Below are 26,689 nucleotides of genomic sequence, written 5' to 3'. Positions count from 1 at the left end.
AGCATTTGCAGATTTCTGCTTACTAGAAGAAAAGCCAGCTTTACCTTTCCCGCTTCTCTGATTAGCAACGAAAGCTTGATCTGCGACACGCATATTATTCCTGTTTTGCCTTGACTGGTCTTCTTGCAGCAAAACAGAAACTAACTCCTCAAATGATAAGGCATTGGGATTGCCTTTCATCATCAAGCGAAGAGTGGAAGCAAAACCCTGATAAGAATCTGGTAGACCATTCAAAACAGTCTGCACAAGTGAACTGTCTGACAGGATTTCATCTGCAGAAATGAGCTGCTCTTTGAAATCCTTGATCTTTGTCAAAAAGCTATCCATAGAATCACCTTCGTTCATATGCTCATTCTCCAACTGTTTTCGGAGGTAAGCAACACGAGCCTCATTTCTTGCCTGATACAATGTGGCAAGTACATCCCAAGCATCCTTAGAAGTCCTGCAGGAGCGAATATGTGGGATAATGGTACGTTTGACAGACAGCGCAATCAAGGCATGAGCCTGCGCATCTCTACCATCCCAACGAATCTGCTCTGCTGAAAGTGGTGGTTCTCGAACAGCTGCTACAGCACTTGTGCCTGCACCATCATCAACAGTACCTGTTTCTGATGTGTTTGCAGCATTCCCAGCCACAATAGGACGTGCATCAATACCCTGCACAATGTTCCATAACCCCTTTGCTACCAATACATGTCGCATCATATATGCCCACAATGGATAGTTGGTGCCATCCAACTTATCCTCAGCAGCCAACATGCGGAATACATCATTGTTGTCAGCCATGGCCAATGACTGTACTACTTGATGTAAATGCTGTCTGTAAGAGGTAAACCTGTATAAAATCGACCTGTGCTATGTAGCATAGCCCAAAACAGACGAATGGGCACCTGTCCTGCAGATTTTAATCTTGACAGAAAATCTGCACAGTAGGACGATTTTGCCTGCGCAGTACTTGGAATGCAAAAACGGAGGGCGAAATGACTTCAGATCAAAATTCTGAAACGACCGAGCCCTACGGGCTCGCCCACGGTATATACTAACCTGCTGACGCTCGTGAAACCTCGTTGCAATCGGAGGAGATGAAGCGGCAGGTGCCGGTGATGCTGCCCGGGAGGAGGAAGCCTGCTCTGATACCAATTGTTGGAATTAGGGTTGCAGGAATGCACACACAACTTCAAGAAGATGAGGAAGCTTGAGCACAACACAGTAGTGTATTATGAGTGCCAAAATGAAAGATAACAAGCCCTAGAAGATAATGGGCGTATATACAATGCACGGGGGAAAAAACCTCCTAGTGAGGGAAAAAATGCCCCGGCGGTCCTAAGTGTGTTCACACACATCACTACTATAATATGGTAACAAAGGTTCTAATCATCTGTGTGCTGGCATCGAATGTTCACTGATTGTATCTTCCAAAACCCCAATGTCTTCGGGCTCATCCTCCTCTTTAGTAGGTACCTCATCTTCTTCAACACCCTCATATTCCTCATCCGTGGGCGTATCCTCCCATAGACTATTCAATGCAATGTCGATGCTCCGTGAGCATCATAATGCCGGTCTTGGTCCATCATAAAAGAATGATTCAACAAAATAAACATCAGCTTAATGTGAGAGTCATTGCCATGCTTTGCTTTTATAAGAATTAATTCATGCACATTCGATTAAGTATGGGTGGGGAAAACCACCAGATAGCCACACATAATGCGAGTCTTAGTCCATCATAAATGAATGATTCAGCAAACAAGCATCATCTTAATAAGAGTCATTGCTATGCTTTTCTTCTATAAGAAGTAAGTCTTGCACATTTGATTGAGTATGGACAGGGAAAGCTATCGGATAGCCACATAAAAGTGATAAAACTGGATTAAATATAGAAAATGGAAGACATTCTAACAAACCTAGGGAGGAACACCCATGAAATGTAATCACATTTTGATTCGATCAACTAGACGCCATAAATAGATTAACAAAATAGAGATATGTGAAATAGGTGTAGCCTCTTCACATAAGGAGAACACATCAACATGTAAGATAGAATGATGAAATGCCATCATAGTCTGAGTGACAAAAAAGACAGATTGAAGGATGTCTTAAGAAAGAGCAAATGATCCAACGGGCAAGGGTAAAAAATTCACCCATACCAAATCCATGAAAAATAACTCTTCGATCATAAACCATAGCATGTGTGGGGAATCGATCATAGTAGGATTGCCAAAAGTGTTGGTAGATAAACCAACACAATTTTTACGTTTTAGTATTCAACATAATTGTGATGTTAATGAACATTTTGATAATCATCACATAGATTACAAAAAATAGAATTTCGAGATAAAGATTCTTAAAACTAACTCAAATTATTTCTTCTTCTACATATCTCTCTATATATTTATACATCAGCGTGCTTAGTGCATAAATAATCATCTAGATCGAGAGTCATCTCCGATCCGACATGCTTGTTGAGGTCTTATTCCTAAGATACCCCTAAACTAAGGTAAAAGTAAGTAAAACTAAGATGGTTTAGTTTCTAAGATAACTGCACATGGTGTGTTAGGCACATATACAACACGAGTAGTTACGTGGTATAGACACGGTCACCACCCTCAACGTGACCAACCAACCACTGCCCCCACCAAAGACACGTACACCAATGGATTCTCCTCATAATGGGGGCCTTTACAAATGTGCACTAAACATTGATATGAGATACATACTCAGAGGTAGGCATTGAGTGTATACTAACATCTCTCTCATAAAAAGCAAGGGAAGAAGAAGCTTATCGAAGAGGGAAACCTACAATCTAACCTATTCAGGCATGCATCCATCTAGCAAGCATAAATTTAAAAGCATATAAGTAAGCAAGAAGAGGGAAGAAGGAGAGCTTACAAGAAAACCATTGTAAGCTAATGATTATCTCCATTGCTTATTGTAAAAAATGACTTATATATCGGTGACTAGTTCTTACCCTGGGCTAGCCAAACTTGAGAATGGTCGAACCTCTATTACTAGTCTTAAGCAACTATCTATACTAAGTTCATAGACTTTCCCTAGTTGACATTAAGCTCATGGTAAGTCTACTTTATATATTCTAGAATCATATTTACAAAAGTTAAGTGCCCGTTTGCATGGGTAAGATGGCAAAGCACCTTATGATAGGTTAGGTGGGTAAAATCAAGTTAAACGTATTAACTAATAGAGTGGTAATACATTTTTACCCATGTGCAAACATTGCAGCCTTCACTTTAAGCATGCTTACATCTACTGTATGTGTGCTACTAGGTTATTTGGACCATAAGAATCACATGTACCCATAATATATTTAAAATTATGGTAGGTAGCTTTGATGGATTCTTTTCACTCTATTTCCCTTTGCAAAGCAAGTGGCATTGGTTATTATTCTAACTATGTTTCCCTTTGCAACTAAGGAGTACTTATTATTGATATTTTTCATATAAAATCTATGAGGATTAAACCTCACTTATAGGCTTTGCTTAATCATTTGAAACTAGGTTCTTTGTTATGTTTTGGCACATCAAACACATTAGCAAGGTACACCATTTTTGCATCGTCGTGCATAGACAAAGGAACTTTACCAACATGCATAATAATAGGGTGTGCTGTATCATCACCAGTTTCTACATAACTTGGTTTTTTCAAATACCTTAACTCTATGAACCATTCACCATGGTTTCTCATGTGGTTAGATGCACCAAACCTAACATACCATATACCTTCATGTGAATTTAATAATGCATTTGTGGTTGTGGGACTAAGCATATGTCGCATCACAAATAGAAACTCACTCAACTTGCTTAATGGATGATGCATATAGTTCCCTTTGCTCTGCAACCTTTCACTTTTGATGTTATTTTAGTTTTTATAGTAGTCCTTTGCTATATGCCTTGGCTCCCTATTAGTCTACGATTGGTCCATATACAATGACACCTAAAGACGTGTGGGATACCTAAGATGTATAGCACAAGTATAAGGCTAGGAAGATGCATTTGTAAGAGATTCATAATGTGCAAAGGAATAATGTATGCATAAATGATTACTCATTGAACAGATCACCAATTGATGATGTAAATACTTGGTTTTGGTCACTTTAAATGGGCTTGGACCAGTTTTGGACATTATCCAAACTTAGGAAAATTTTTACCAAACTTTCAGGAGCTTATAACCCTTTACAAGGAGCTTATAGCCCTTTTTATTAGTGAGGAGATGAATGTTGGGAGTAAATCATCCTCGTGTAAATATGCAAGAGCATGCCTTCTACTTTGACACAAATAGATGTAGAGGTAGGTGTTCATCTAGAGGCCGTGGTGTAGGTTGATATAGAAACAAGAATCATGGACAACAACAACATGATTCTCAAGAGGCCACTCTAGAGGCAAGGGGAGCTAAAGAAGCCAAGGTGGATGGCAAAGAAATCATAGTGAAAATAGCATAGAGTCTTATTATTGTGGAAGGGACTATGCTGCTAAATTTTAAACCTTGTGAAGCAAAGTGGATGTGGAGGATCATCAAACAAGTGAAGGTGTAGCAACACTTTATGTGAACCAATAATCACATCAATGTTGAGGTGCCATTGAGCACAAGGAAGGTAGGGAGTGGACATGAGAGAGAAAACTACCACATGGAATTATCCCACATTATGAATGCAAAGAGCCTAAAAAGTGTACTTCTTCCTACAAAAGGGGGCCATTTTAAGTAATACAAATGTAATACTTGCACTTATCCCAGTTCCTTTATGTATCCAAGCAATTCATCTTGGTGTTTAATTATACTTGAGTGCATCTTAATTAGCGTACACACTCACACACCATGAGTAATCTTAGGCTTCACCCACCATAGCTTCACCCCTGTCACCATGGCTAGCTAAGGTGCCATGCTCAGTTTTTTACATGGTATTAGAGCTTCCCCTCTCCCCATGAGCTTCTCCAATCTTGCCATTGCACTATCACGAGCTTGTATTAGTTTAATCATTTTGTATTACTTTAATAATTTTGTATTAATCCTAATACCACCTTATTAATGAAACTTATTCACTCGCTTCACTAGCGGCGGAAGATTTCCAAGCTTGCCATTGCCAAATTTCTATACCATTGCCTCTCATTGCAAGGTTAGGTAATCCTCTTAGCTTTCACTAGCTCATTAGCACTTTATGAACACTAATTACATTATTAGAGCTCTTAAACATCAACCTTATCCTCCATAACATTAAGGAAGTGGTTGAGCTTGTGGGCTGAGAAATCTTCCCATTCCTTTGAGCATTACCCAAGATCTTCTAGGAGCATCTCAACCTCTCCAAGCCATAGCCCTATAGCTAAGCATTCCACCGGATTCACTTAATTCGTGCCGTTTTTTGTTGTACAAGACATCGATTTTACTACAGGCTTGTTCTCCTTGCCTATATAAAATTGGGCCAAATCCTTTCAACATAATGTATCCACAACCCAATTCTTATGTCAAATGGTTGAATGTATTGGCTTTGCAATTTGCAAAAAAACCAATCAAGTGAAATTCACCTGTGTGCTTGTTTTACTTGATATTGGGCTAGATCCACCACTTGGGGAAGTGTGCCTCTTTAAAGCTAGACACATTATCACAAAAGCCCCTTTTCAACGTATCTATAAGATCATTTTGAGCCTACAAGTTTGCATCTCATTAAATGCCTAATTAAGTTGCTAATCACTATTATTAGTAATAAGTAATTAATAGAAATCAGGCTTAAATTGAAAAAGTGACGGTGTATTTGGGTTTTCTAAGCATTAAAGCATATTACATTACACTTTGGGTGTTGGAAAGGTTTGAGAAGCAAAAATCTCATATCTCTGGGAAGTTTCAAGATTAGATCTATCTACTAAGCATTATTAATCTTGTATGAAAGTTTTTAACACCACAAAATACAATTATACTTGCATTATACACTTCTCTTATTGCATTAAGCTTGAAGAAAGTCATTGTGAAAATCAAAGCTTATTTTGCATGATGCCAAATCTTATAAGAGGCATAGACATTGAGATTAGTACTCTGATAAGACCACCTCAAATGGAAAACACAAGTCATATTGAGAGGTTCAGTAGGGAAGGGTTACACATACTCAAGCATATCATGCACCTCACAATGCAAAGCAACAAGATAAATCAACCGCTGCATTGAGCCAAAGAAGTTGACAAACAAGAAGATGCTATAGAAGAAAAGAGCCAAGAGTCAAGCCAAAGAGCAAAGGCTAAGAGCCAAGAAGCAGCTAACAAGAAGAAGAAGCTAGGATGCAACAATGACCAGATAACAAAGAATCATGAAGGTAGTAACATAAAAACTTCACCAAGCAAAGAGGAGAAGTCTCTAAGTAAGCAACATAATAAAACTATCACTACCTAAGCCTATGTTTATCTCAAATGTTATAAAGGTCACAAAATGAGTAGACCTAGTCTTTTGTCTTTTGATGTTACCAAACCTTAGCACTTGAAAGTAGAAAATTAAGCACCCTAGGGGGGTTATTAGAGTTTTAAATATCACATCCGACCACCTTGTAGTAGCCCAAAAATATGTCACACAAGGGGGGTTATTAGAGTTGTAAATCTCGCATTCGACCACCTTGTAGTGGCCCCAAAAAATGGCACCGAGGGGGTGTTGGAAGTGTGGTGCCATTGAGGACAAGGAAGGTAGGGAGTCGATGTGAGAGAGAAAACTTCCACATGGCATTATCCCACATTGTATGCAAAGAGCCCAAAAAGTGTACTTCTTTCTATAAAAGGGAGCCATTTTAAGTAATGCAAACATAACACTTGCACTTTTCGCAAGTCTCTTTATGTATCTAAGCTAATTCATCTTGGTGTCTAATTGTACTTGATTGCATCTTAATTAGCACACACACTCACACACCATGAGTAAGCATAGGCTTCAGCCAGCTTCACCCCCATCACCATAGCTAGTTGAGGTGCCATGCTCAATTTAAACAATCAACATTCATTTGCCATACACGTGTAGATCCCAAAATCTATGTAGGCACTTCAAATCAACCATTTTACACAACATTTTGTGCAAGACATGCACAAAAACACTACAGAAAGCTAAAAATGATCACTAATGACACTTTTGCATAGTGTCTACAAAACCTTATAGGGCCAAAACGTCATCCAAAATGACTCCACATGCCTAAAGTAACACTGAAGACGGTCCCCAAGATGTGACAGTGCCCCCTCTTGATGTGTCTACTTCTACTATCCTTGACTAGCAGTACGTGTAGAGACATTTCCTTCTAAATTATAGGGAAAGAGATGGAGTTACCCTTACCCATGTACTACTTCCTTTGCTTGCCTGTTGAGCTTGTTACATGAACCGATGCTCTGATTCCATGAGAAAAATGTGGGGAAAAGTGTGAGCTTGAGAAGCAATCTTCTTCACACAACACACACAAAAGTAGACAAGCACATAAGAGAGAGATGTATTAATGCCCTTCCAATTATCTTTTGACACTAGTCTTGTTAAAAAAAGCCACTTTTATGGCTTTTTGAAAAAATTCAAATCTCTTAAGTAATTGAGTTTCAAACAAAATCCTCTTTAGGAAACTCTTCTTAACACATATACGGAGTTGAAAAAAATAGAGCCGCAAAGAGTGCATCAAAAATACTGTATTTCAATAGTCATAAACTAGGTGGAACTTGCCAAGTAGCACTAAATGTTTGTATATCTTATTAAAACCCAAATAAATAATTTTTACACATGCCAAAAATCCCATGAAAAATATATCAACATGTACACAATGTATGCATTCACTTAAAATGATGATAGAGTCAAAGTTGACAACATTTTTTGGCACTCTAATTAGAGCACATTGCTGAATATTTCAGCCACTTTTGTGGCTTTATAATATTTTTAGTAAATTCTTAGTTATAAAATTTCACTTTTTTGGGTTAAAAAAATCCCATATGATGCACTTTGTTAGGGGAGCTCATCTATGTGCTACTTGCTAAGTTTCAATATGGTTACCTATTCCTAATTTTGATAGCCTAAATGAGACCCTGAGCCACTTTAGTGGCTCAATTACAAGACTAGTGTTAATGCCCTTCACTTCTAGGACACATTCCCCATTTTCATAGTCATTATGCATGTGACCATATCCACCACCTCATTCTCTTGTGAACTCCAAACTCCTATAGGGTTGGATGAAGAAGCCATTTTTTGTTTATACTATATGTCCTTTTGTAACTCAACCCATGCTAGGTTAGTTGTTGAGAATTGGTGTCACTTTCTTCTTTTTCTAACACATTAAAGGAGTTTTTAGAAAAAGTTAAAGGAAACTAGTACTCAACCTGCACATTGCTGCGGTATGTAAAAGACATTAAGAAGCGAAACACAATAATGGAAACCAGAATGCAAAGGGTCAATCGGAATACAATGGGTCAATTAAAGGGATTTTTTCCTCTTATTTTTTAGAAATCCAAGATTTCTTTTTTCTCTCTTCTCCTTGTGTCTTGGTTGTCCATGGTTAATATGTAATAGAAGATAAGGGAGACTATACTATGTTCGGAGAAGCCATTTATTTGGTAGTAGAATTCTCATTTTTTGGAAATAGAGTTCTCTTCCTCCCCCCACCCCCACCCCATCCCCAACCGCTTCAGTAAACATCTTCTTCCGTTTACCTTCCTGACCCACCACACACCCCATGGAAATAGGGTGGGGGGAAATAGAGTTCTCTTCCTCCCCCCCACCCCATGGGTGAGTAAATGTCTTCTTCCATTTACCTTTCCTGACCCATCCCCCTTTTGACCTAGAGGCTACTCACCTCCTTATTTGAAGTTTGAAAATCACCATCTCTCTTCAGAGCTTTAGTTTTCTAAAAATGCCCGGCTTGGTTACAATAGGAGGGGCTTCATCTTCCATGGAAATAGGGTGGGGGGAAATAGAGTTCTCTTCCTCCCCCCCACCCCATGAGTAAATGTATTCTTCCATTTTCCTTTCTTGTTCCATCCCCCTTCTGACCTAGAGGCTACTCACCTCCTTATTTGAAGTTTGCAAATCACCATCTCTCTATTGGAATTCATTCAGAGCTTTAGTTTTCTAAACATGCCTAGCTTGGTTACAGTAGGAGGGGCTTCATCTTCCTTTCCTCCTGTAGTATCACTCTCCCCTTACCTTTGTCATCTAATCTAAGACCTAAGCAATAGAAATAAGACCTTCCCATTTTGAAACTAAGCATTGGAACCAAGGCCTTCTCCTTTTGGAACTAAGCATTGTTTAGACAATGCCCAAACCTACCACCCTAGAAATAGGAAGGGACTAAAGGCTAGGCTAACATCTCTTCCAGATTCCCTATCAAGACTAACTCAACTACTACTGACTTTGGGACCTCCTTAAAAGTACTCCAAGATATGTAGACTTTGTTAGAGACCCTGCTTTGAGGAGGGCATGTGGATACATATAGAGTAGGGATTTCCAAGTTTCCAATAGCTAGCCTAAGCCATCCTAGGGTTGTTAAATTTAACCCAAAATAGAAAAGCTTGTAACAAGCTTTGGTTCACATAAAAAAGAGGATCCCTTGGAATAACATAAATCAGAGATTATTATTGAGAAACAAGGGGGTTCTCTACCTAATAGCTTAGTCACATTAGAGGAGTGTAACATTAACACATTACCTAGATAATGGATTAGAGACACATCCTTTTTCGCATGTAGCACGCCCTTTTCAATCCAAGAATGTAGGTCTACTTTGAGAGAAACCTTACATGTGCACATCAAAATTATGCTGCAAGAAGCAAAAAGCCCCACTTGTTAATCCACAAATTCATGTGATGAAGACACATGTACTTGGATTTCACTTGCAAAGCTACCTAGGTTCAAGGTGCAAGCAATTGGGGGCCATTAGAGCCATCGTCTTGAAGCCCTTGTTTTTGGAGAGACTTCATAAGCCTATTCTTTGCCCATCCAATCTTTGTTGCTTACCCATTTTCTCTATTCCCAACAACTTCCACAAATGATCTATGCTCCTTGGACTCCACCTGCCTCCCTACTTCTTTTACAAGCCTTTGAACATGCTCTCCTCCGCCAAATCCCCCCATATAGGTAAGGAGTGGTGGTCCTCCTTCATTCCTCATATAGGCAAGGAGTGATGGTCCTCCTTCATCCCCACACAAGCAAGGAGAGGTCCTCCTCCATCCCTAACCCCCAAAATTTCCTTTCTCTTTCATGCCCCCATACACATACAAATCAATGCACCACATGCTCCATGCAAGGTTCAAGTATCATCTACTCTCCAATGAAAACCCAATGCTCTTTTTGGGTTTTAGGGTTTCTTAATTAGTAGTTTACATATTTAGGCTTTAATATCTATTATTATTGTAAGCTTCATAGATTTATGGATTGTGATGTTTATTTGCTTATGGCACCTCACATATTCCTTTTTAAAAACTTTTAGAAATAATTATATTTGTCCATAGATTTGTATTTGGCTTTTAGGTCTTTATATTTTCAACCATATTAAGGATTTTTAGGTGTTTATCTTTTAGGGCTTTAAATATTTAGGGTTTTTTAAAACCTTTGAGGTTTCTAATATTTATAGTTTATGCTATACTACACTTTGATATCGGTCTTAGCTTTTAGGGTTTTTACCTTTAATGCTTTTATTCGTTGTGGACTAGAATCAAGGCTTTTTGATCTTATATTAAAGATATATGGAATATGGTTGGTCCCTTGTGGAATTTAGATTGTTTGATATTTTAGGATAGTTGATGTAAAGAATTTTTGAAATTTACTATTTTGGGTATCAATTTACCGTGTATCTTTAAGGCGTTTCTTTCCCCTTTTGATCTCATTGGTAAGACACATAGAAAATATTGCTCGTTTTTTGAGCTTGAATAACAATAACATGCAAATTAAGGTCAATGAATTGACGATTTTGATGCATCTAGTTTACGTTTGGTTAAGTCACATTAAGATTAGGTTATGTTATAAGTGGATATAGAGTAATGCCAATTGAGTCTCATGTCATGAAAATTGCTTGAATTGTATTAATTTGATGAAACAATGTCATATGTGCATGGAAATCACAAGAAAAAATCATGAAATAATATGGCATTATTGTCCACATGTCATACTACTATACATTCAACCACATGTCATACTATGAATTCAACACATACTTAACTTGATTTTTAACTATTTAAAGTAAGTTAAAGTGGTGGCATGTTTATAATATTTCATAAAATATATGAAGAAATAATTCTGTGAAAAAAATATTTTTAAAGGGTAGAAAAAGAAAGAGAGGTACTCTAGGAGGAAGATTGATTTTAGGAACAAGGATGATGGTGAAAGTGACAAGAGGAGGAATAAAGAAAGCAAGATAAAAGGAAAATGATTAGGGGAAGGAAGGGAAAATAGAGAAGCAAAGAAAGGTGCGGAGGTGGTGGAATTAGCAAAAGGAAGGGGTGTGGATAGGCGATTTGAGAGGAAAGAGGCTTTTCATTAAAACATGGAGGAGGAGGTGAGATAAAAGTGGCGAGTATGAGATGTACATTAGAAAAATGAGATGAAGGTCAAAGGAAGGAAGGCGGGATGATGGAGGAGTAGATAGAGGAAAACACAAATATATAAAAATTTTGAGGAGATGATTGGGATCATTGCCTTACATGACACACACACACACACACACACACACACACAAACAAATAGAGTGTATGCAAATGCTTAGATGCATACATCCACATGCACATGCACACACACACATATGTGTAACCACCCACACACACACACACACACACACACACACACACACACACACACACACACACACACTTACTTTTTTTTTTGGGTAATATCCAGTGCAGTATATTTATATGCTCATAAATTTACAAGATGGGAAGTCTCCGAAGCGGAGAGTATCCCAAATGTCAGAAACATAAAGAGAAAAGCTCTAAACAAGAAGCATCCATATCACCCTCATGGCAGGCATCGTATAAGGATTGCCGCAATGAGGCTCTGAAGGATTCATATGACTGGTGATTCTGCCGACCCAAGTATGCCAAATTATGCTCACTCCAAATTGTCCAAAGAGCCCAATATCTCACCCAAGAGAGAAATAGTGAGTATTGGGACAAGGACCGCATATATCTGCCAAAAAGCCAGAAATGTTTCCCAAATCTGTGACTAGGGAAACGGAGTCGAAGAAAATCTGAAATTCTCCTGAGGAGGATCCTGGAACAAGGGCAGTGCCAAAGCAGATGAAGAACAGCCTCTGAGGGAGCCTGACATCTTAGACATGTGGAAGGTGCAATGTGACGTCTAGCAATTATGACCACCACTGACAATGTGCCTATCAAACATCTCCAAAGAAAAAGTCTTTGTTTCAATGGCATTTTACACTTCCACAACATCCGGAGATTCTTCCGCCACCATGAGAGGGGCTTCCTTATATGCCACAAAGAATTAGCATGTTGATGAGTCCATGGGGCAAGCTGAAGAAGCCTACAGGCTTTGATGGAGGTTAAGGCAGGAAGGGGAATAGGATGAATGCATGTAATAGATGGCTGCAATTGCCAATCCATAAGCCTGTCTGTGTCAGCCAACGGGTGGAATAGGTAAAAAGGGATGCAATAAATCAGCAATTTTCTTCCATATCAACCTATGATGCATCCCAATGCATAGGTAGCAGTGGCCCGGGGAAAGGATAAAACATATCCCCGATCATCTACCACATCATGTATGTACCTAATTCTCAATTTCATAAGATTGTATGCCCGAACAGGTTCCTGTAAATCAAGTGAAGTGTCAAAGATGGCACTCCAATGAATACTTTCTTTCCTCATCGAGTTTGTCTCCAAGCAATTATCAGGAGCCCATTTGACCTTAGTGAGAACTTGTTTCCAGTCAAGTATGAGGGCAGTAGAGAAAGGACAACCAGGTATCCTCCCTACAAATCTCCCAATCACAACCTCCCAATGATCCGTAATCCAATGACCATAAGCACAAGTCCTCATGTTGACACACATGGATGCTAACATACAAGTCCATGGCTGCTGTTGACGGAAGAAAGTATGCAACATTGTAGCCTTCCTTTGCAAGTACATGATATTTTATATTGAGGACATTAAGTCCACCATGCATCCTTGGGGAGCACACCATTTCCATCTTCATCAGTCTCAATGCTTTCACAACAGTTTTTGTCTTCCATAATATCTCCATAGCTTGAGACATAAAAGCTGAAATATCCCTGGAGGACCAATGCAGCAAGGGCAAATAGAACTGGACATAGGACATCACAATGGATTGTACTATTCTGAGCTTGACATGAAGAGGCCAAGTAGAAATCTTCCAGTATTCCAGTTTATGTTGAAGTCTCTGGAAAATCTATTTTAACTAATGCTTTCTGGTGATATGCCATCCTATGGGATATCCCAAATGCCTGACAATATCTCTGGAATGCACCACCTGACCCGGCCAAAAAATAGAATGCCAGTCACATTGTTTCAGGGGGAGTAATTTAGATTTGTCAAAATTGACATGCAATCCCACTGCCAACCCATATAAAGAAAGAGTGGCCATAAGCATGCGAAGTTCCTGAGGAGAATTCTGTGGCATGAAGAAGGAATCATCAGCATATGCTTGTGCCAAAAAAGATGTAGCCCCTGGGATTTTGAGACCAGTCATCTGTCCTGTGTTTGTAAGATGATCAAGATACATCAAAAGAGGATGGGTCGCAATGGCATAGAAGAGAGCACTGAGAGGGCAGCCCTGTCTAACTGATCGACCCAATATCCCATGACCGAGACAGATGGCGCCCAAGAATGCACTGAGCAGTAGAGCCAGAATAAAGCCAGTAAATAGCATTTACCATCTTGGGACCAAAGCCCAACTTTGTCATGATCTGAGAGATGAAATCCCATTGAACATTGTCAAATGCCTTAGCAATATCCACCTACAATATAAGCACATCTTGATGCGAATACTTAGCATATTCAATTGCAGTCAAGGCATTGGATATATTGTCATGGATTTGTCGTCGCGGTACAAAACCATACTGATGAGGATGAAGTCCTGCATGCAGTATCCTGTGAAGCCTATGTACAATCATTTTGGCAATAAGTTTGTAAAGTACAAGCATCAAAGTAATAGGCCTCCAATCTGATATATGATCACACAGATGTTTTTTTGGGGACAAGCTTGACTATACCATGCTTCCAAGAGTGCGGCAACAACTGATTTTCTTGCCAGGCCACATTGATCATTCGCAAAAGGACCTCTTTCAAATCATCCCAAAAAGAAATATAAATATCCACTGTAAGGCCATCCCAGCCAGGGGACTTGTATTTGCCGAGGTGGAACAACGCATTATCAAGTTCTGTGTCAGTAAAAGGCCTCTCCAAGGTAAGAGCATCATCCATTTCAACTATTCCAGAAACATATTGAAGAAATTCAGTCCTGGCATCAGTCACTTGATTTGATGGGGAACCAGGAGCAGAAAACAATTTCTGGAAATAATTGTGGCATTCGTCTTGGAGATCAGAGAAAGAGTGAGTCCAAGAGCCATCCAGTTTCCTAACCCTTAGACATGAATTTTTATTTCGAGTAGCATGCAAGCCCTGGAAAAAGGATTTTGAAGAGCAGCCCTTATCCATGAGGGGCTTCATTCTTGCCCTAATCTGCCATTTGTGCAATTTCCTCTGATCATTAACAGTAAGTTTAAATTGTGCATGTGAAAGGGAATCCTTTTCTGAATCAGAGAGTGGCCTCGACTAAGAAAATTCAGTCAAATGTTGTGCTGTTCTGTTTGCCCATTTAACCTCATTCCTCCATTTTGTCATATGCCATTTGCCATACTCCCTAATGACATTCTGAATACGAGAGACGAAGCTGTCCCAAGCATAATTCATGTCCTCCTGGGCATGAACTGGCAAAGGATGAAAGGCAAATCTGATCATTTGCTGAAAGTTGTGATGTTGGAAATAAGCCCGATTAACATGCAATAATCTATTGGAGAGAAATGGCAAATCATCCAGAGGCATGCCAAGCTGCAAATTCATCCACAATGGAGCATGATCTGACAAGCCCAATGAGAAATTTATAAGGAGATGAGGGCTAAAATATGTAAATTGTTGTGGATAAAACAAATACCATCTGTCAAGCCTTGCCCAATACGTAGTAAGTGCATTATGATGAAAAGTATATCCAGGGACTGACCCTTGGAGAAGTACCCATAAATCTTCAGCATGCACAGAAAGAAGCATGTCATCCCATTTGTGCCTTTCCAATGATAGCATATGAGATCGTGAAGTGGTATTATCTCTAGGCAGAGGGGAATTATTAAAATCCCCACAGATGAATGCATTGGATCTCCATGGATATCTGCATAAAGAATCCCACAAAGAAGCCCTCATGGCAGAGATCTGGGAGGCATAGACTGATGCAAACTCAAAAATATCACCATTAACATTGCATTGTATTACTATCCATCTGCCATTATTGTCATTGAAGGCCAACTGAGGCTGCAACTCATGTCTAACCAGTATGCATACACCTGAATAGGTAGCAGTACCAGCATAATATATATCATAGCCGTGCAAAAAAACCATGTTGTCCAGCCATGGAGTGTTGATTATGCTCTTGCAAACAAACAATATCTGGCTGCATTTTATGTACATAAATCCATAATAGCCTCCACTTTGAGACATTGCAGAGGCTCTGTACATTGTATGTAAAGCACTTAAGTGTTTGAAGCATGAAAAGGTATGTACAGCAGAGTGTGAGGATAAGAACCAGACATCAGAGAGGCTAGGCCTCTGCCTGCATAGACTGCATGCCTTCATTGCCCATGAAAGACATAGCATTTTCCTCTTCTTCTGAATCACATATGGGGATGCCCTTCTTCAGTACGCCCACCCAATTTTGAAGGATAGGAGCAGAGGCTGAAGTAGAAGTTTGTCCTGGTGAGGGAGAAGAAGCATCCCATTGACGAGATTGAAGGGGGCGTTGCTTCAATACAACCACCTTCTTGGGTTGTTTAAAACCGTCCTGATCAATCCCCACAGTTTCCTTCATCTTCTCTTTCCCTTTATCTTTTCCTTTTCTTGCAAGTGCGGGCACCTGATTGACTGATTTTGCATTCTTTGCTCCATTTGTATTTGCTGTCTTGACTTGCAAATTATCATTCTTTTCCCGTGTCTGGGGTGGCAAAGCATTTGGGAGGCGGCTGATGCAGGACCATTGGGCATTCAGAGGCTAGATGCCCAAACTTGTGATAGGCAAAACAAGCACCTGCAAACACACCCCACTTCAATTCAAAATACTTTTTGCCCAATTGCACTCCCTCAACTTCCACCGCAATAGAAGGAGGGGTAGGTATGTCAGTGTCCCAGAGAATGCAGAACTTGTTACGGTTTCCCATTGGGCGTGGTGGACAAATGACCTGTCCCAAGGAAGCAGCCAGGCCAGGCAACTCTTCACGCATATAGTCCGGGAAGTTTGCAACCTCAACCCATACAGGGCAGTGATGCGACTTTGATAGTCCTTGTTTGGGGACCAGGGCATAGCATGTACCATTTGCCTCCCATAAAACAGGGGAGAGAACTCAAGAAGCCTCTGCTTGCATGAAGCATCTGATAAATGCACCTCATAAAAGCCTCTGGAAGCAAAATACACTCCCTCTACAAAGCATCCTCCAAGGATGGACTTAATCCATTGCGCGACATCGCTGGCCGCAGGGATTCTTCCTGGAAAGAATATTATAACCGCAGTTTGAGACAACTTTCTGAGAGGGTTTACCAGGGACGGCAACTTCAATTTGTAGGTGACCTCTGGAATCGGTTTGCCCCATTCCTGTCGTGACTGTTGAAAGTCATCCTTAAGGGTATCAAACACATACTGAGCTTCTAACGTAAAAGCATCATCTTGTCAAGCCGGCTTTGATAGGCGGCGCTTAGCATCTGCAGATCTTTCTTTTTGGGCATATGTACAAACATCTAAAGCTGAAGCCATTGATAGAACCACGGAAAGGGAAAGGCTGTGAAAAGGAACAGGCTGACACACACACAGACGCAGCTATGCACGCACGCAGGCGCTGTAGCTTGCAAACTGAAGAAAGAGGGGAAGCGAAGGAGGAACGGAAGGAAACACGCAACAGCAGGATCAAATGAGCAGTTGAGCACGCAGACAGCAATGACAGAAAAAACAAGGGACACTCAGTACGCTGATTACATACAGGACAGAAACGACAGAAGGAGAAGGCGGAAGTGCAACGGCCGCAGGAACAGGAGATGGCAGGACGCGGGTGCACAGTCGCGTAGAGGTCGCTGGCAAAGCCAATCGAAAGGTCGCTCACAGATCGTACACGCCCTCTCTCTCTCTCTCTCACACACACACTTAGATCAAGCGCGCGCGCGTGCACACACACACACACACACACACACACACACACACACACACGCACACACACACACACACACGCATGCACGGGTGCACACACGCGTGCACACACACACACACACATGTGCACACACCACACACACATGTACACATAGGCATGCAACACACACATGTTCACACACATACACACACACACACACATGCATGTAATCATGCTAAAACTTCTATACTAGGTTAATCATATTGATTTGAATGATATGGAAAAAATTAGGTGCCTAAAGGAAAACCAAGGTAGAAAAAGTAGAGAATAAAAAAAGAAACTTTAGAAAGGTGAGAGGAAAGTATGCGAGAGAGTCAAAACATATTTCAAATAGTGGAGGGAAGGGTGATTTTAGGTCCTCATAGGGTCGGTCCACCCCTTTCAAAAAGTTACAATTTTTCCTTTTAATCGACAAGGGTTAGCATCACCTTTTTCATAAATTTACACGTGGGGTTTTCTCTTTTAACCAAGGGATACCCTCATCAAAGGAGGTGGGATTAGAATTTGGTGGCTTATTCTTTGTGAGGTTCTTCTTTGGCACTAAATGTGGACATGTTACATTAGAATTCCATTTAAACTTTCTTGATGTGTACGTGCATTGATAATGGAGTAGCTTGTTGGCTTATTGACATTGGCATTTACAAGGAGAATTTAAAGTAGACCAACTAATGACAAGGTAGGATCTTGTATGTGATCAATGTGCAGGTAAAATCAAAACACCATCACAAAAAGTAAAGTTTCTTTAGTCATGGTGGTGAATAAGTCAAACAACCACTTAATCTTAATATTATTATTGAAATCTAGCTGTATAATTTTATTGGTGAATTGCATTCAATACTTTGATCCAGATTGAACTTAACTTACTACTTGAATTTCCCATGCACATAAGTATCGACAAGATCTACTTTTTGGTTATGGACATAAAATACATGTAACTAACCACCCATGTGTAAGTCATTATCCCTTGTCCCTAGTGTTTATTTTAGTTGGCTATACTTGCATTGGCATTATAGACAACTTAATAGACTAGTGACCAACTATCTAAATTGCTAGACTACTCACCAACTATTTGATTTGTTATGTGTCCTGCTAAATCTCACCAATTATATTTACTTGACCTCTTTCATTGTTTATGTCTTCTATATTAATGTATATTTAAATGAAATTTTGAATGAGCCTTGTACACGGTCATGTATGCATTTAGTGTCAAAACATAATTCCATGTTATTATGTCTAACATTGAGAGCTTGTAGTATTATCATTTGAAAACTATATCAACTCTTATGTTATAACTGGTAATTTGTTAGCTAGATGATTATGCACGCCTTTATAAGCCATATCTTGAAAAATCCATAAGATCATTTTAATGTGGAGATTTAATATGATGGGATTAATTACATGTTGATGTTTCTCTATTATGGACTAAGAAATTCCAACTCCTTCAAGTTTCTTATGCTTTAACATTACAAGTGGTGTACATTTTTCGTATGCCACATTTCTCCCAATAAAGAAAAATATATTTTCCACATCTATATTTATTGATAAGACATTTTATCCAATAAGATCATGTCATCTCACTTCTGAAGTACATGTAGACATAAAGAATGAAGTGCTTTTTTAATAATAAAGGTAAGATTGTTTGCACTACAATATACACACTATGGATAAGGGGTGGAAAACATATAGTCATTCAAATCTTTTATACACATTTCCACTTTGATCTTATCGATGCTAAAGATTCATTTTTCACAGTAGTAGCATAGCTTGCTATAATGAAATTTTAAAATTTGTATTCATATGGGAAAAAAGTGTTACAATCTCTTAAATTACGAAGGCTTTAAAAAAAGAAAATCTACTTGGTGATTGTGGTGCAACAAATATGCCTCTTATAAATGACTAAGGGATCTCAATTCATTGAGAGCAAGGTCATGCATGAATATGTTTGACTTCAATGAATCAATAACAATGATTTTTGTAAGAAAGCAATCACCTTCTAATTTGCCTAGCCAATCATTAGCATTGTACATTGCTATTAACATGTAGAAAACCACCCTAAAGAGGGGTGCCAATGTTTATATTTTTTTTGAGAAGTACATTGCCAATCTTTCTCTCTCCAATATTTTGATATGATGAAGACATGTTAAAGAATAATAAATTGCAAAATTCTCACTCTTAAAATATTTTAAGAAGATTAGAAAGCTAGTATCAAGTTTGAATGGTTATTGAATGCACCTAGTTAAACTTTTCAAACATATTGTACTCGGAAATATTATCACTTTTTAATTAGGTCTATGTATATCACTTTCCAAAATGTATTGTCATTGAAAAAAAGTATGAAATCACTTGCGTGCACATGGTACCACTTTCTAATTAGGTCTATGTATGAAATCACTTGCGTGCACATGGTACCACTTTCTAATTAGGTCTATGTATGAAATCACTTGCGTGCACATGGTACCACTTTCTAATTAGGTCTATGTATATTCTTTGTATTTATAGTAAGAGTCTCATTTATTAGCTACTAATGTATTTGATTTATAGTAAGGGCATTAAATATTTATCTTAAAAAAATACATACCTATTATTATTATCCTCAAAGCATAGGTTATATGCAAGTTTTTTTGGGAGTTGAGGCATTCAGGTCCTTAGGTTAGGTCGTCCTTAGGTTAGGTCGTCCTCCTCACTAACACACTTTTTTTGGAGTTGAGGCATTCAGGTCCTTAGGTTAGGTCGTCCTCCTCACTAACACACTTTTTGACCATGATAAATACATTTCACAAGGTTTTTTTTTGCATCACAAGCTACACGCCATACAATAGAGCTAGATGCAAAGGACTCTAAACATGTTCATAGATTATAAATTCAAGGAGCATGGTATAATATTGTCAAACCACTTGGTGAAAGGATGATGTCTAATGTTGCGTATTGAAACACCATGAGCATCATTCATGCTTACCAACTTTTTTTGCCAATCTTTGACTTTTGAAACAACCCATCAATCTCTAGGAGGCCAAAAGCATTTTTACAAAGTTAGTCTACCTAGGGGTATGGACAATAGTTGGGTGGATAAGGTGGTGAAGACCTTTATCCCCCTTGGATGTGGGTTCTTCTATTTGGAGTCCAGCCCTCCCCCTCTCCACAAAGGGGTGAAAGAAAAAGAGAGTGTGCATTCCTACATGAAAAAAAAATAGTTTACCTAATACCTACAAGGAGGATGGAAATTACATTTATCCCGAGTTAAAAGCCATAAAATAGAGTTAGACTCCGATAGTTAAAAGCCATAAAATAGAGTTAGACTCCGATAGTTTGAAATACTCTAAACATGTTCTCGAATTATATACAAATTTATATTGGGATTGAAGAAAGGAGGTACAACATTGTTTCGAAGACTCTAAACAAGGTCTCACATTGTTGGGATTCAAGGAAAGAGGTACAACTTTGTGAAACCATTTTGTGAAAGGACAATGCTTAACATTGGGAATCAAGGAAAGGGGTACAATATCATAAACCCGTTTTGTGAAAGGACAATGTTTAATATTGAATATTGAAACACACGAAGCATTACTCATGCTTCTCGATGTTTTACTAGCAAAGCCTATTGGTTGATTTCCAATAGTATGGTGGAGATAAGGACTTTGGAACTCTCAAATCTTGACCAAAAAACTTTTCTCATAGTTCAAGCTTTGAGAGGAGACCCTCCCATCCTATCACAAAATTAATCAATCTAATACCTACTTTCACATTAATTGCATTGCATTGTTTTACTATGTGTGTTAATTGAATGTTTTTTTTAAAGACAAGAAATCGCCAATTAAATATGAAAAGGAGGAGCCATATACTTAAGGCTACAAGGTTTCATGCATTTGACATGCTACAATTAGTATTCAGGAAGTACCTTTAAAACATGCCAGACGAAAATCCAAAATAGCCTATTGAGAGATTCTCAAAAAGGAATTAAGTTGGTTGTAGAAAATGTAATAATAGTGTAAAATTTTCAAAAAGTATGGCTATTTTCTTTAGGTGTGTATGTTTCCTAAATATAAGTTTGTTGTACACTAGCTACTACTCAAAAAGTATGTCTATTTTGTTCAGCTTTTCGGCTTCATCAAGAGAGTAAAAAGGAAGTGTGTATGTTTCCTAAATATGCTGTACATTAGCTACTACTCATAACTTTTGAGTGTCAATTTTCAAAGCTTTGGCTGATGGGAGGACCTTTAAAGGGATATATAAAGACACTATTCAACCAGAGAGCAGACATTTTCTCAGAAATCCTTATCAAATTCATTTTTACATAGACAACCTACCACTCGACAGTATTTCCTAAACCACTCAATAAGATTTAAAAGAAAAACGTGCCCATGAAATTAACAGGTACAAAGTACCAAATTGAACGATTACTATTCAATGCCAAAGAAATCAAAGCTTCTTTGGTAGTAATTTGAAATCCTTTCTATGGATTCTATGTAAATGTATAACATGGACATATCCCTTTATCGAACACATATATATATCTGAGTTGGTGGATAGCCTCTTTTTCTTTTTGGGTAAATGTAAGCTAACTGAAATGTTAGTGTAATAAAATTTATGGGAACGAAAACAATTTACAAGTTACACTCCAAGATTATAGGTGCTTATAGAATTGATCAAGGCTTGTTACACATTGTATAGTCGACAAAAGGGAATTCTCAACACATTGTATAGTCATGCATCTACTCATAATGTTCTACTCATCATGTCACCCCATGTGTACAAAGAAACAAGTAGTAGATGTGAAGTGTTAAAAATGCTTTATGGTGCTTTCTTCAAGGTTAAATTGTGGCTTGCAAAAAAAACTAGATTACATGGGGTAGCTCATTTCGAGCTAAGAGGTGCTTTACACATTTTGCAGGTCCTTTTTGAGATTGAGAAAAAGAAAAACAAATAAAATATATTAAGCAAAATAGATAATATTGAATTTTACTAGATACTATATGAGGAGTTGGTCGTGTGGTAGCTTGAAGCGAAGGAGGTTGCTTTTCCCCCTAGGCCTGTTGGCATACATGCAATCCCGATACTCTTTCCATGTGAAAGGCCTGTAGAGAGGAGGGTTTGTTGTGGCTGGGGTTATGGTGGCTTCATCGATTGGATTTAGAAAGAAAGCCATGGATAGTCTAGACTTGATGCTATTACAAACCACCCTATGCTCCACACTCTTGTACACATCATTGCTCCACACCTGCATGCGAAAAGAGGAGTATAAATGGGCATAAATTGCAATCTATGTGTGTGCATGCATGCACACATGTGTGTACATGCATGTATGTGTGTGTGCATGGATACATGTGCATGTGAGAGTCATTCTTTTCACAAATCTTGCATAGATGCATATGCAACCATCATATACAAGAGCATTTAAACAAACTTTAAGACCATGCCTTGAAGAAAGTCAAATTATTCTAAACAACAAACGAAGTTCTTTTTCAAGGAAAACTCACATGCAACTATGCCTTTAATATGGATGCGATAATAACATGTTCCTAAAAAGCATTCTGTAATCCACAAAGCAATTTGTCTAGCCGAAACATGTTAGGGAAAATTTGTGAGCGGTGACATGATGTACAAGAGCGAAATGAAAACTCAAGGCACATAATGTACAAGAACAAAATTATTTGCAAGGAACACTAATTAGAATCTTAAGCACTAATTAGAGTTTTGGGTTATTTGCAAATTAAACTAATTTGCAAATAAAACTAATTACAAGAACAAAATGGAATATTCTATCCATAATAATACTCAAAGCCAATTGAACTAGGGAGTCGGGACACTCGTTAAAAGCAAATGTAGAGAGGAGGTGTGTTTTTTTTTTTTGTTTACCTGCAAAGCATCGCCGATATTGACCACGAAGGAGTTTGGTCTAGGTTTGACGGCGATCCACTGGCCGTCTTTACAGATTTGGAGGCCGCCCACGAGGTCCTGGTGAAGGACGGTGAGCAGGTGTGGATCGGAGTGGGCGCCCAGCCCCAAGGTCCGGGAGGGCTGCGGGCAAGGTGGGTAATGATGGAACCGGATTACCGAATTTTTCCCTTGCTGCACGTGGCCTTCCAACAACGACGACCCCGTATTAATCCCTAATTGCTCAATTAGCACCCCTAATATCCGAAGCGTTAGCTGCTTCAAAGCGTGGCTGAACTCCGACGCAACATTCCTGCGAAAATTTCTCACATTAGTGATATCATCATAGGATAATTAACACATTCACATTAGTGATATCATCATAGGATAATTAACACATGCACCCCATTGCAGCCTATTTAAGCATATAATGGCGCCCATTACTGCATCATTAACGCACCATTATAGCTAGATTCGAGCCTATTAAGCACATATTATATAACCCAAGCCCACTACTGCATATATATATATATATATATATATACCCTTCGTAACCGTTGGGATTAATGAGCAATGAGCTCAAGATTAGTGGTGATGATTAACGGAGCGGCTTAACTACCTGAAATCTTTGTTCCCATCTTGCCAAATCTTCCATGCATATTCCTCCATTTCTTTCGTAACACATGGGAGCTGCAGGGACTCCATCCACGGCAAATCATTCTTTAAGCGAGTGCCTGCACCTCCACATGCATACCCCATTGGCTTGCTCGCGTTGCAATCACGCAACACCCTCTTCTTCTCTCCCAAATCAAGTATTTCAAAAAACTCCCTCGCATGCTTCTCCATCTCCTTTACCAGCTCCTCAGAAACACCATGATTAACCACTTGGAAAAACCCCCACTCATGGCTGGCCTTTGCCATCTCAGCTACGCATACCTCTCGCTGCCTCTCTGATGATGGTGTTAATCTCTCATTGCTTAATGAGGCCATGTCTATTACCGGCATTAATTGGTCATGCTCAAACTGATTATATGCAATTAAGGGCCTCTCTTGCTCCGTCCATTCATAATCAGCCGGGCTCTGCAGGAGGGCCGCCAGGGCGCTTGCATGGAATGCTGATCTAGAAGACTGAGAAGGCAACGTAGGGAAACTCTTTCCTGCAATTATGGTGGCCGAGGGCCGGAAGCCATCTTCAGCAAGGGCAACCATGTTGGACTGATGAAAATCGAATTCTGGTGAGGATTGGGAACAGGCAGCTTAATTCTAGATTAAGCTAAGTGAAAAACAGGTTGATAAATGAAGAGGCAATTGCCAATTTAAGTGAATGGGTCGCCACTAAGGTAAGTGAGGGTTGAAATAGATGGAAAGGCCGACAATTGTTGTGAAATTAAGCTATAAATCTAAGGTTGATGAGGGGGGTAGCAATCAAGATGAATTTAAGCTGTATTATAACTGGAGGGGTAGATGGATTAACAAATTTGTCTCCAAGGTTAAGAGAGAGAGAGAGATGAGATAGGGGGCCGGGGGGGCTTTAGAAGACGATGGCAGGAGGATGGAGGGGGGGGGAGGGGGTGTAGAAAGCTAGGGGAGGAGTAGTGTACCTAGAAGGGTAAGACCGTTAATATATATAGCAACAAATGCTGTGTCTGTGAGAAGCAGGGTTACCGGATTTATGGTTTCTGCTAGGCGGCAACCAAAACCACGGTTTTCGGCCTGCACGCCATAATAGGGGGCGGGGCTGGCAAAATATAAATTCAAAATAATAATATCGCAATGCTGTGATTCTAATTTCTAATATTATTATTGCTGCTGCATCTCTCCTGCCAACCTCACTTTGCATGCATCCATTTTACTGCAAAAATCCCGCAATAGTTTATTTTTTTTAAAAAAGTCCCCCCTCAATGCCGCCGACAATGATAGGCCGCGTTCCCACGCCCTGGGCGGTGAAGCATCATCATCATCACCCATGTGCTCGTCCAGACTCCCAGTCGACATTATATTAACAGCGCCAACGAGGTATGGGCATGGCAAGGCCTGTGGGGACTCCCCCCCTCTTGAAAATCGATTTCATAGATACTTTGATTTACATCCCATCCCTTTCACCTTGCATTGAAGAAGAAACCTTAATTTTGAACCAGCATTTTTCCTCGTGACTTTAATCTCATTACTCTCAATTTTGTGGAGCCTGTGGAGGGAAACTCTTTTTACTCAACCTTACATGATTCCTTTTTGCCCATGGTTGAGGAGGAAATGAGCAGGCGTTTTCTTTATATTTTCTCCGGAACTTGAAATTTTCCAAGAGGTTTCTTTCCTCCCATAATTTTGAAAAGGTTATTCCCAAAGTTGAACAAGTTTAAGGCTAAGTTGACCCTACCTTTTCCCCAACCCTCCTCCCTCTGTCGAGGTCTCCCATCAATATGAGAAGAGTTTTGAGGAGGCCTCCCATCAAAATGAGAAGGATTTTTTGAAACTAAACAAGTTCTAAGCTAAGCTGAACCTATCTTTACCCCAACCCTGACATAATATCAACTAGCTTGGGACTCTCAATAAAGACCCTTGTTTAAAAAATTCCTTTTTCCAAGCAATAAATAAAAAGGACAACTCATTGAATTAAGTAGTTCTTATTATGTGAATGCATATTCATTGTCAGTTTTACCCGGGGGATTCACTCACAATAAAGGGGGACGTCACCCGCATGCATGAATCTCAAGAAAACCCCCTATATATGATGCTCATAAGATGATAACACCCCCTTATTTAAGCTTATAAGGATACCTTTAAAAACGACTATGTCACCCCCATTCCTTATATCCATGTTTTTTCTCTAGCATTTAAAGTATGTTACTTTGAACATTATTGACCAAACATAAGTACTTCCTGATTATGTTCTCAAAGGATTTCATTGCTAAAAGTCTTGTTGGGCGGCTACAAAAACATTGCAAGAATCTTGTACAACTATGTTCATCAAAAGTACTTATAACATATCCTTATTGTTGCTATACCCCTCCCCATCCCCCTTGCCCCTGCCGAGACCCCCTCCCCCTATAACTTAAATTTAAGATTAAGTATTCACCTAAATATATGGCCTTATAAGTATTCACCTAAATACATGGCCTTACCCCTACCTTATAAGCTTATGCCTCATTTCGAAAACCCCCCCTTTTGTACACTCACATGATATCACAAGTTTTCTAAGAGTGAATCCCCTGGGAAGTTTTATAACTAAAATGTATGAAAAATCCATACATAGAATATAGGTTATGCGAGTCCTTGGCATGCTTCCTTTAATTTCAACAGTCTCGTTAAAAATACACTACAATGCCATTTTTTTCTAGCCTCACAAGCATGTTCTTTTTAGGCTAGTTAGAAGTTGGGAAAGAATTTACTCCTTCTCTCACTGTCTTTCTAAAATCACATTGC

The 26,689-nt window shown here is 39.1% G+C and overlaps 1 protein-coding gene across 1 annotated transcript; it reads right to left on the bottom strand.

The window, feature by feature from the left end:
* Nucleotides 1-22,195: 22,195 nt before the first annotated feature.
* On the bottom strand, nt 22,196-24,874 carry LOC147626024 (fe(II)/2-oxoglutarate-dependent dioxygenase 1-like). The gene is made up of 3 exons (XM_086817593.1): nt 23,889-24,874; nt 23,252-23,582; nt 22,196-22,613 (listed from the first exon to the last, which is right to left on the bottom strand). The coding sequence occupies exons 1-3, from the start codon at nt 24,476-24,478 to the stop codon at nt 22,365-22,367; spliced, it is 1,170 nt and encodes a 389-aa protein (XP_086673719.1). The 5' UTR covers nt 24,479-24,874; the 3' UTR covers nt 22,196-22,364.
* Nucleotides 24,875-26,689: the final 1,815 nt, after the last annotated feature.

The sequence above is a fragment of the Cibotium barometz genome, chromosome 23 (assembly GCF_041138505.1).
Source record: "Cibotium barometz isolate CiBa-2024 chromosome 23, ASM4113850v1, whole genome shotgun sequence".
Classification (NCBI taxonomy): domain Eukaryota; kingdom Viridiplantae; phylum Streptophyta; class Polypodiopsida; order Cyatheales; family Cibotiaceae; genus Cibotium; species Cibotium barometz.
The sequence above is the reverse complement of the archived record's forward strand: the minus strand, read 5'-3'. Positions and strand labels throughout refer to the sequence as shown.

Coding starts and splice junctions, on each gene's coding strand:
- LOC147626024 (XM_086817593.1), bottom strand. CDS start 24,478: ATGGTTGCCCTTGCTGAAGATGGCTTCCGGCCCTCGGCCACCATAATT. Junction 23,583..23,888: donor GATGGGAACAAAGATTTCAG/GTAGTTAAGCCG, acceptor AAATTTTCGCAG/GAATGTTGCGTCGGAGTTCA. Junction 22,614..23,251: donor ATATCGGCGATGCTTTGCAG/GTAAACAAAAAA, acceptor TTTCGCATGCAG/GTGTGGAGCAATGATGTGTA.